The sequence below is a fragment of the Salvelinus alpinus genome, chromosome 12 (assembly GCF_045679555.1).
Source record: "Salvelinus alpinus chromosome 12, SLU_Salpinus.1, whole genome shotgun sequence".
NCBI classification, from domain to species: domain Eukaryota; kingdom Metazoa; phylum Chordata; class Actinopteri; order Salmoniformes; family Salmonidae; genus Salvelinus; species Salvelinus alpinus.
Genome location: NC_092097.1, coordinates 51,384,386 through 51,396,445, shown reverse-complemented (window position 1 = coordinate 51,396,445; position 12,060 = coordinate 51,384,386). Strand labels below are relative to the sequence as shown.

General features: G+C 42.7%; 1 protein-coding gene across 2 annotated transcripts in view; it reads left to right on the top strand.

Moving 5' to 3' along the window:
* Nucleotides 1–3,099: 3,099 nt before the first annotated feature.
* Nucleotides 3,100–12,060, top strand: part of LOC139536324 (collagen alpha-1(II) chain) — a 76,152-nt gene continuing 67,191 nt past the window's right edge. The window contains exons 1-4 of one of the 2 annotated variants that reach the window (XM_071336762.1): nt 3,100–3,410; nt 7,696–7,905; nt 9,904–9,920; nt 11,264–11,296. In XM_071336762.1, coding sequence (XP_071192863.1) covers nt 3,320–3,410; nt 7,696–7,905; nt 9,904–9,920; nt 11,264–11,296 — 351 coding nt within the window. In that variant the 5' untranslated portion in view covers nt 3,100–3,319. The remainder of the gene's footprint in view (nt 3,411–7,695; nt 7,906–9,903; nt 9,921–11,263; nt 11,297–12,060) is intronic. The other variant, XM_071336763.1, reaches the window with a different exon arrangement.

Below are 12,060 nucleotides of genomic sequence, written 5' to 3'. Positions count from 1 at the left end.
AGCCAAATCCACAAGACAGGGTTGATGGAAATATAGAAGTACAGTAATCAACCCTTTGTTTTGCTTTTTACAGTAAGCCGGATGAGGAATACTGCAGTTGATGTTTTACTGTATTTTTTTTCATTTTTTGTAGCAAATTATTTTTGCTTTGATTCAAAGAAACCTATGAGTGATTTTATTGTATTTCATCAATAAATTTCAGATTTTGTTCAATGATTCAACTGTGTCTCTAGTATTCTCTATTCTAGTCCTTTTACAGTGATGTATTTACGTGTAGTAGCATAATGAAACATGTATCACATATTTTGTACTACAATATTTAATGATTGAACAAACAACTACACAGTGAAACTATCGGTATCTTGTGTGTGGGTGATCTAAATGAATGTTTCTATGGTATTTCATGATAAATTCGTGTTTTGAACCAATTATTCTACAAGTGCAAGGTTTCTTTAAAGATATGAATGCACAATGCAATGTTTTGAAAATTGGACAGCCTGTGTTACAAGTGATGACCGTTTTGAGTTTTGTGTCTAGAGTTTTGAAAAATGACCACAAAGTTCTGAAATTAGTGCCAAAGCGATTGTAAAAAACTGTATGTCCGCTATAGTCATTTATAAAATAGACCTGAGACACATCAGATGTACAGGGTTGTCGGGTTGAACGCCACGGTAGTTGTAGTACGGCATCTCTGCTCTTTTCTGGGGTCAGTGTGTGTGATTACTGCTATGAAGGGTTAGTTGCTGTCCAAGTTGTTCTCTCTCTCTCTCTCTCTCTCTCTCTCTCTCTGTGTGTGTGTGTGTGTGTGTGTGTGTGTGTGTGTGTGTGTGTGTGTGTGTGTGTGTGTGTGTGTGTGTGTGTGTGTGTGTGTGTGTGTGTGTGTGTGTGAACACCTCTAATAAGGAAATATGGGTTTATTTGATGCATTGCTCTCAATTGGGCTCCCGAGTGGTGCAAATTAAGATTTTCATAAAAAAATCCTACAGTTGATTCTGAGTTACATAGACAAACGCCATGTTTGAGAAGCCTAAATGCCATTTTTGAGAAGCCTAAATGCCATGTTTGAGAAGCCTAAATGCCATGTTTGAGAAGCCTAAATGCCATGTTTGAGTAGCCTAAATGCCATGAAGCCTAAATGCCATGAAGCCTAAATGCCATGAAGCCTAAATGCCATGTTTGAGAAGCCTAAATACCATGTTGATGTCACCAACATCTTCTCTCTCCATCTTGAAGAGCAACACCTTTGTGTCAGATTCCTGGGCCCCCTCAGCCTCTGGTTCCTGTCCCCTTCACCCTTCACCCTTCACTCTTCCCAGGCCAAGGAGCAGGGGTTCATTCCTTCCGGACACTCTTTCACCGATCCCTCCTTCCTTCCCATCATTCCCTCCAAGAACCCAGATCCCAGGTCCCATTCCCAGCCAACGTTCCCTTCCCTCTGGTTTATGCTGTAGAAGGCCCTCCCCTCTTGTCCAGGCCCCATTCCCTTCCCCTCTGCTAGTCCTGGTTTCAGAGGCCCAATTCCCTTCCCCTCTGCTAGTCCTGGCTTCAGAGGCCCCGTTCCCTTCCCCTCTGCTAGTCCTGGCTTCAGAGGCCCCATTTCCTTCCCCTCTGCTAGTCCTGGCTTCAGAGGCCCCATTTCCTTCCCCTCTGCTAGTCCTTGCTTCAGAGGCCCCATTTCCTTCCCCTCTGCTAGTCCTGGCTTCAGAGGCCCCATTTCCTTCCCCTCTGCTAGTCCTGGCTTCAGAGGCCCCATTCCCTTCCCCTCTGCTAGTCCTGGCTTCAGAGGCCCCATTCCCATCCCCTCTGCTAGTCCTGGCTTCAGAGGCCCATTTCCTTCCCCCTCTGCTAGTCCTGGCTTCAGAGGCCCATTTCCTTCCCCCTCTGCTAGTCCTGGCTTCAGAGGCCCATTTCCTTCCCCCTCTGCTAGTCCTGGCTTCAGAGGCCCCATTCCCTTCCCCTCTGGTCTCCAGACCTGGCTTTATAGAGCCAGGCCAGACCCTGCTTATCTCCCTCTGCAGAATGACAGCCCACCAGACAAACCAGGTGAGATAACCTGGCTCTGCGCTCACCCCCCTCCCCCACACACACTTCCTTGTGCCCTGAGCCAATCAAAAGTTCTGTTTATATCCTGCCCCCCAAACTGATATTGGATAAAATAGTGGAGTGGTGGGAATTAGATGTGGTAGAAAAATGTTGTGGTTAATATCCGTACAACTTTGAAGTAGTTACTTAGTTAAACATCCATGAAAGGCCTACATGTCCATTGCCCATGGTGATACTGTGAGGAAGATTGATAACTATACACACAAGTTGCTTGATGAATGCATTATTTTGATGTCATATTTTAACATGTAGTCATGTCAACAGAATCCATGGAAACGAAGCACACCTGTCACAATCCCATCACTGATAAAACGTTTTAAAACATGAAAGGGGGTTAAATAGTGGATTAATGAGGATGAATCAAGTGAATTACTATGTCCAGTGTCAAAACTCAGATTTACTTGACATAAAGTCATACTCTGCTATTGACATTAATTAGGTTGACTTCAATAAACAAATAAATGTGAAGAAAATCTATTTCCAAGCCTGATGTGTAGGTAGACCTATTACATGTATTGGCAGGTGACACGTGCAAAATGTTCCATCATGAGAACCGGTCCGATTTCGAAAATGGGAAAGAATTTGAGGCATTTATGGAGCTCGCTGCTCGTAACAGCACAAGGTCCTGAAATAATTCCGTCAGCTACACCCTCACTAGGACACACTGTTGTGTGTGTGTGTGTGTGTGGGGGGGAGGGGGGGGGTCCGATATTCGGCAAAATCTGTGCATCACACTGAACAGCGAGCACCTTTCAGCGTAGGTCTATAGCGGAACTGTGGGAGGGGGAGGGGAGCCAGACAAGTTGGATAGATTTTTTTCCTCACTTTTTGGGTACCCCTTTCAGTAGCACATGGAAGAAGGAGGGGTCTGAGCCGGGTGGAAGAATAGTACTTCAGGACAGACAGAATGGGAGGGAAGGGGGCTCGGATTACAGCTTGACTGGGGGTAAGGGGCTGGACTGATATTTGGGAATATACAAAGATTCATTGAAGGCAACGGACACATAAAACTGCAGTGCCTGATCTGACGCGGGCCGGTACTACGTTTCTGCAGGGGTCTGGGTCTGGCTTCCTCGTCGTTTTTTGGAAGGTGGTTGAATGTATGGTTCGGCTCTGTAACTTGAAACACAAAAAAAAGAGAGAGAAGTCTCCGTCCGCCAACTTCGTCCCTTCATCTGCTTCTCCCCCAAAGGCACTGCATGTCTAATATTTAGACATGTTCAGCTTTGTGGATTCGAGGACTGTACTGCTACTTGTAGCAACCCAAGTCGTTCTATTAGCCGTTGTCAAATGTCAGGAAGAAGACCGTAAGTGGCAGTTTTTTTTTCTCTAAAAGATTGATTTAAGTGAGTGAAATTTATTGAAATGCTAAATTAACTGAAACAGAATGTCAAATGCAACTTTTGAGAACTTTTATGACTTTGCTTGTGAGGAAAGTTTCGTAAATCCCTGGCAATAAGTCACATATATTTGGGATACTTGTCCATGGTAAATAGGATATTTATTTTATTTGTAATTGTTATTAATTGTTTTTCTGCTTGAGGCGATGTAGTTGTAGGATCTGTATATTCACGGTTAAGCATGGGGTATGCGCAATTATTCCCATTCCACCGCGCCACGAAAGGTGGATGGATAAAGGAAATGTGTTTTTGGAGCATAATTACTATTTTAACCAATATTCAATATCAGAGATCAATAGAATTTCAATGATTTGCGTAAAAGTGATGGACTCAATCTTGAGTTACTGACAGTTTTCATTTTGTTGGTCCATGTGCAATAAGGTGATATGAATGAATAAGGTGCTGTCTGATTGTACGCTCTCAGTTCAGTACGAGAGTGATTGCAAAAACAGAAAAGTTGTACGGAAATTCCACTATATGCCACATATATCGAGCGGTGAACTCTGACGAGTTATCCCCCACCCCGTCTCCTCTCACGAGTTGCGCTGCTGCTGGACCGGACACCTGCGGGTACTTTGGAGACATTCCAAAAGCGCTTTGACACAGATTATTTTTTTAATTTGACACCAACTTCGTTCATTTTGAAACGAAGCAAAGGTGCTCAGGCTGAAAGGCCTTTGGGTGAAAACGCGTTAACATTCCTTTGCTCTCAGGGAGCACCAAGGCGAATCCAGGCGTGTTGAAGCGGAATCCTTTGCTCTCAGGGAGCACCAAGGCGAATCCAGGCGTGTTGAAGCAGAATGGTGGACTATAGCGAATATCTTTCTATGCCAAAACCTGCGAATTATTATATGAATATCCCAACCAGCCTCATCATAAAATACCCATACCCGTACACAAGGCCCTGATATTCTGAAATCGTGATTCTATGCCACTTGAAACCACACTTGAATCCCTCCCTATAACATTGGCCACATTGACGAAGCGATATTGGGACTTGTCTGGCTTTGCAATAAATTCAATCGATTAAATGTAACAATTTGAAATTATGATTTCATCCCTAAAAACTGTATCGGCTATTTATGGGGGCAGTTGAGAGTGTATGATGGTGGACGGAGGCCAGGAATGATGGTCCATCCATATGATTTTAGTGTTTCCATCTGGTTCCTAGATTAACGCCTCGATCAGACCGACTGGGCCAGGCATAAATACTCTGTAATACGTTCTGCTGTTTTTTTTATTTTTTTATTATCTAAAACAATTTTTTTACTAGATATGTCTGCAACAAAAGTTCGACATTCACATTTTACTACTATTTCTGTCAAGTCTACGGATACAATTTGATGCATACATTGGATAAATCCAAAATACACAATCGGTGTGATCTAGCAGCCCAACCTCACATTCAATTCGCGCATATATATGTACAAAATGTATTTCAGCAGATTTTGATCGAGGCATAACCCAGTCAGCGGCAGTGACCTTAAGAGGGAGAACGAACGATAGTCTGGAATGAGGACTACTGGAAAACAATAGTATTAAAGAGAGAGAAGGTTTGTTAGTATTTTTCAGCTAAGGCACATTGTTTCATGCGTAAGAGCTCAGACGAAATAAGGCAACAAAATGACAATAGTAGAGTAGCAGAGAGGAGAGGGGGAAAGGGGGATACCTAGTCAGTTGTACAACTGAATGCATTCAACTGAAATGTGTCTTCTGCATTTAACCCAACCCCTCTGAATCAGAGAGGATATGGTAGGGGTTTGAAAAATATAGAAAGAGAAAAGGAAAGGGGGATAGAGAGAGAGGGAGAGAGAGAGAGAGGGAGAGAGAGGGGGAGAGAGATGGAGGGAGAGAGAGAGAGGGAGAGAGAGAGAGGGGGAGAGAGAGAGAGAGAGGGAGAGAGGGGGGGGGGGGGGAGAGAGAGAGCTACTGGAGGAAAAACGTCTGACTTGGACGTGCTAGGAAGTCCTAAAGAGGTCAGAGCGGCTAGAGTCCGCAAGACTAACAGGCTCAAATGGGAGCAGTAGCTCCAAGTACCTGGTTTGGCATCAAGTCACTGCAAGGTGGAGGAGGTCAAACCTCTACCTTCACCTCTCAGTCCCTGGCCATGGAATGATAGGCCTATGTGGAGAGAGCTGAGCGGAGTGAGGAGGGACATCAATGGTGGGTTGCACACTGTTCCCTATTTAGTGGTCAAACGTAGTGCAGGAAATAGTCAATAGGGTGTTGGGCCCTGGTCAAAAGTAGTACCCTAAATAAGGACTAGAATGCTATTTGAGACGCAGACCTACCTATATCCCCATGCCATGAAGGATAGGCATATGGAGGGTTGGATGGCTATGGAGGTATTCTATACTCCACCAGCAAGTTCCAATGAACTAATTCAGCTGGAAAGCACAGTTAAAACGAAAAACTCCACCCCAAAAACAATATTTTGGTATTTGATTCATTAGTCCATTGTTGATACAGTCCCAAAATGATGCTAAACATTTTGGGACTGTATCAACAATGGACTAATGAAACGAATACCAAAATATATATTTATTTGTGTTGAATTCCTTTAACTCCAATATCCTCCTCTGCCACACACCCGTATTCACTTTAACATGGTCCATCCTCCATTTCTCTCTTCCCAGGGGAAACAGTTGCCTGTAGCCAACACATGAAGAGTGCAGCACAGATTAGGCCAATCCGAATGTTTTCAATAAAGGACCGTAGTTTATTATTACCACTTGTTCCATGCATTCATTAAGGCCAACTATAATAAATTAGAACAGAATAGAACAGACTAGAATATAATAGATACTTTATTGAAATGTTTTTCTACAGATATTGAACATTTTGATTAATCAGAGCTTCAATAGGCCTTACATTTGAGCCTGTGATGCACAATTGAGGAGATAGGCCCATATTAATTGACCTCTTAGAAAACAATATCATGTAGGCCAACAGGTATGTGAATGAAAGCTGTCCTTTCTCCATTCCTTGACGTGTTTGAACTGGCATCTGATGAGGCAGTTATGGCTTCCAGATGGGTGTTAAAAGGGCCCTGTGTTTTGTTTGTACAAGGCAGTAGCTTGTGAATTGCCCTCTCTGTCCCTTTAAGAAATAGCCTCATTCATGGCCTACTCAGGTCCATTGGGTTACCAAGAGCTGACCAGGCCCCACGCCTTTAAAGGTAAAAAATATCTACTCTACATACAGTACACTCCATACCTAATGGAATGGCCTGATTGGCCTCAAAGAGGGTTCTACATGGAACCATAAAGGGTTCTACTGTACCTGCAACCAAAAAGGGTTCTCCTGTGGGGACAGGCAAAGAACCCTTTTGGAACCCTTTTTTCTGAGTGTAGGTGAGAACGTTGTCACTCGTCGCTTCAGGTGAGAACATCATTTCCGCCTATAACTTTTACATGAGGGAATGAAATTGGGTGTTTCATTTGCAGTAGCCTAGGCCTGTGTTTTCGATGTCTTAGTCTGTGTAGGATATTATCAGTTATATTTACCTTAAATAGTAAATTAGAGGGGAGAGGTTCAGGCGCGAGACATGGTCCACTGATCCAAAATGATTGAGACACTTCCCAGGACGTTCTTGAAGAAAGATGTCACAGCAGGGAAGTGGAGCACTCCAGCTGTTTTGTGAGTTGGTGCTGCCCCTTAGTGGTTGATGATGGACCTATAGGTGAATGTGTCTTTGTGCCTTTGAATCAACTGATGTTTTTAAAAGTGATGACGTTGACCTGGAACATGGTGGTTCTACAAACAAGTAAAGGTGCAAATTGTTTTAAATAATGGATTTTCTTTGTTTTTGGTCTTGCTCAGTCTGTTGTCTGTTATACATGCTGTTGTGTAATGTAAAGCCACTAACTCTATTTCTTCAACTGCATTGTTTGTTAAGAGCTTGTAAGTAAGCATTTCACGGTAAGGTGACAAATACAATTTGATTAAGTTAACTCACATTTTATCCCTAGGTGCTTGGGTGATTGATGAGTGATGCATTATTGTCTCTCTTCCTACCACACACACACACGCACACGCACACGCACACACGCACACGCACACGCACACACGCACACGCACACACACACACACACACACACACACACACACACACACACACACACACACACACACACACACACACACACACACACACACACACACACACACACACACACACACACACTCACAGAGGACCTAGGCAGCTGTATGCAGGACGGACAGCGCTATAGTGACAAGGACGTATGGAAACCAGAGCCGTGTCGTATTTGTGTGTGCGACACGGGAACTGTCCTGTGTGACGAAATAATCTGCGAGGAGATTAAAGACTGCCCCAAACCCGAGATCCCATTCGGAGAGTGTTGCCCCATCTGCGTGCGGGACGGGGAAGCTCCCCCAAGTGGTCGTAATTTATTTATTTATTTATCACACATAAATAAATTACTGTCTGTCTGTGGAATTCATATTGTTACTTTTGGGAGAAAAACAGCATAAGAAATAAGACGGCATCTTCTAAGGATGGCTATTACTGTAGACCTGTACCTCGACCTGTTGCTATGACTTAGAATGTCATCATCTGACCATATATAATGTAATTGATGTTGGCCCTATATAATGTAATCATTTGGCCCTATATGCTGTTCTTGTCCTAAAAACAAATGAAGCAAAAAAAACTATAATAACAAAATCAGAATGACACTTCTGTATGATTTATTTCAAAGATTCAATGTTATTTTTTCACAGTTGGTTCAGCTCACCTTAGGCCTCATCTTGTTTGGATATTACTTCAGCGAGACTACCATCCCCAGTATCACAAAGACATGTGGGAGTCATTACAGAAATACCTCACTTTAACAGACATGGCCTAGTATACTGACTACTGCTGCAGACTCTCTCTCCACGCAGAATCCAGCTAATATGATTTGACAGAGAGAGGAGGAGTGAGAGAGGCAGTGAGAGAGCGATATGGTCTATGAAAGGTGGTTAGAGGGAGAGAAAGAGAGAGGAGGGAAGAGAGAGGGGAGGGGGGAGAGACAAAAGAGGGGAAAGAGAGAGGTGAGAGGAGAGAGAGAGAGAAGTGAGAGAAAAGAGAGAGAAATGAGAGAGGAGAAAGAGGAGAAGAGAGAGAGAGAAGTGAGAGGGTCTATGGTAGGTGGAGCAGGGCTATAACCCTCTGGGAAAACAATAGCATTAATTCTGCTGCATCTAGAGACTGGCAGGGTTCACATCCTGGGTTAATATCCTAACAATAAGGGGCCTGTTGTGAGATGGAATTGAAAAGAGATGTGGCCATAATTTGCATTCGTCTCAGCTCTTTTGATCTGAACTGAGCATTCAAAGTTTTGTCATCAAATGCATTTGAAGAGCATCTTTGAAATCAGAAGTGTCGTCTGAAGAAAAATGCAATTTTATACAAGCTTTATTATGCTTTAAACATGATACATAATGATTGATGCTTTATTTTACTTGATACAATATGATATTAAGGGCTTTGAGTCATTCATTTTAATATCAACAGACTTAAAGGCAAGTTAACTTCTGCTATTACCTTTCCAACTGTACTGTATTTCAGTACTGTATTTTTGACATACTGTAAACATTTACTGCAGAAAGATGCTAACATTAGCCATGTAACTTATGGCTAAGTCACTTATGTCAAGGTAACTTATGTCAAGGTAACCTAGGGCTAAGTCACTTATGTCAAGGTAACTTATGGCTAAGTAACTTATGTCAATGTAACGTATGGCTAAGTCACTTATGGCAAGGTAACTTATGGCTAAGTCACTTATGGCTAAGTAACTTATGGCAAGGTAACCTATGTCAAGATAACTTATGGCTAAGTAACTTATGGCTAGGTAACTTATGGCAAGGAAACTACACTTTATTATTATCTTGCTCTATATTACTCATTCCTTCCTCCCACCCTCCCTCCCTCCCTTCCTCCCTCCATCCCTTCTTCCCTCCCTCCCTCCCTGCCTCTCACCCACCCTCCCTCCCTCCCCCCTGCTTTGCTTCTGTCCCCTGCTTTTACCTCCTGAGATGGTGCTTCAACCAACACGTTGTCTGAATCCTCATGGGTTCTTTGGTTCTATGGGTATCTACACTGTGATTTGGTGGTGGTCTGCCAACGCTATTCCATTCCTCTGCGACCCAAATGGCACCCCGATCCCTATATAGTGCACTACTTTTGACCGGAGCCCTATGGGAATAGGGTACCATTTGGGATGCACCCTTATAATTCAATAGTTGAGGTTATGAAACAATACTGGTTCCCTGTAGTCTGTCTGTCTGACTGGCAGTGAGGGAGGACAGGCCTAGTGGGTTATGTCTCCAGCATTATTTTAACATCCATCTCTCTATCTCTCTCTCCTTTCATCCCCCTCTTCCTTCGTAACAACAGGGGCCCCGGGAGCTAAGGTGAGACAATGTTTGGTTTTGTGTGTGTGTGTGTGTGTGTGTGTGTGTGTGTGTGTGTGTGTGTGTGTGTGTGTGTGTGTGTGTGTGTGTGTGTGTGTGTGTGTGTGTGTGTGTGTGTGTGTGTGTGTGCGCGTGCGCGTGTGCGTGTGCGTGTGTGCGTGTGCGCGCGCGTGTGTGTGTGTGTGTGTGTGTGAGGGTGATGAGGGCGACTAATACCAAAGCTGGACTCACCTCTGTGTTTTGATAGATGATGGTGATACTTTGATGTGCGCAGAAGACAGACAGTTAATAACATTGTCTTCTCCAGCCTCATACACAGAAGCAGTAGTGGTGGGAAAAGTACCCAATTGTCATACTTGAGTAAAAGTAAAGATACCTTAACAGAAAATGACTCAAGTAAACGTGAGTCATCCAGTATAATACTACTTGAGTAAAAGTCTTAAAGTATTTGGTTTTAAATATACTTAAATATCAAAAGTAAATGTAATTGCTAAAATATACTTAAGTGTCAAAAGTAACAGTAAAAGTATAAATCATTTCAAATTCCTTATATTAGGCAAACCAGAAGGTACAATTTTCTTGTTTTTTTATTAACGGATAGCCAGGAGCACACTCCAACACTCAGACATAATTTACAAATGAAGCGTTTGTGTTTATTGAGTCTGCCAGATCAGAGGCAGTAGGGATGACCAGGGATGCTCTCTTGATAAGTGTGTGAATTGGACCATTTTCCTGTCCTGCTAAGCATTCAAAATGTAACGAGTACTTTTGGGTGTCAGGGAAAATGTATGCCGGAAAAAGTACATAATTTTCTTTAGGAATGTAATGAAGTAAAAGTAAAAGTTGTCAAAAATATAAATAGTAAATTAAAGTACAGATACCCCCCCAAAATTAAGTAGTGCTTTAAAGTATTTTTACTTAATTACTTTACACCACTGAGAAGCACATGCATGTCTATTTTGAGTAGGCCTGGCATCCACACTTAATATCACGGAATATCTGTTTTGCTATGTTTCAGTTAGTGAAGAAACAGAGCAATATTCAGTTTGGATTCCAAGCTAAGAATGTTTTTTGTGATCTTTTTCGTAACTCTTTTGTTGACTAGAGCTTTGTGTTGTCATCCATAGGAATGACTTGCTCCTAGCTCGTACCAGTGCACCATAGGAATGACTTGCTTGCAGCTCGTACCAGTGCTCTATAGGAATGACTTGCTTGCAGCTCGTACCAGTGCTCCATAGAGGATAGAAAAAAGGGTAGATGACAGGAATGAAAGAAGGTATTATCACTTTTCCATTCCTGAAGAATCACTCATATTGTTGTTTCTTGTCTTTCTTTCACAACAGGGTCAGAAGGGGGAACCAGGAGATATCACAGATGTAAGTCTGATCTCTGAAAACACTTTACCAGCGCTGCTGTCTGATGTCTTAATAGCAGGTCTTTATTTCATTTGCAGGCAGTCTGTGTCTCTCTTTTCCCACCTATTTAATGGTTGAGGAAATCAGTTGCGTCAGTACATTAGGCCTACGTGGATTATTAGTATTAGTATTTTGTGTCTGCCTGTATTACTAGAGGCATGCGCCATGAGTGTGCAGTATTAGTGCCAATGTGAGAATACACTATAAATGACCATGGCTGATGATTGCATAATTCTCCCTGCTCTGAAAGTGGATTGTTCTGGTAATTACACAGTAACAGAGGTCAGGTCCAGGAATGCTTTTCAGTCTATTAATGATAATGAAAACAATCAGAAACATTTGTTCAGCACCTTTCATGCAATACATGGTGTTTATCAAATTAACTCCGAAAACGGTAAGTGGTCTATGTAATTAGGCCAGGGTACGCTAAACCCACAGTCTGTTAGGCTTGGTTAGGGCTGGCCCGTATTTCGGTCATGGTTAATAGTCAGGCTTGGTTAGGGTTAGCAACGCATTTCACTGCACCTATGTGACAATTAAACACTATTATAATTTTTTTTATTTTCAGTTTATTAGGCCTGGCCATATTAGGGCTAGCCCACTCAGAAGGCAGAAAGCCAAACACAACAAATCTGTCCTTCATTCCCTCTTAGAGACATATTAATGACTCAGAGTCTCTCTCTCTCTCTCTCTCTCTCTCTCTCTCTCTCTCTCTCTCTCTCTCT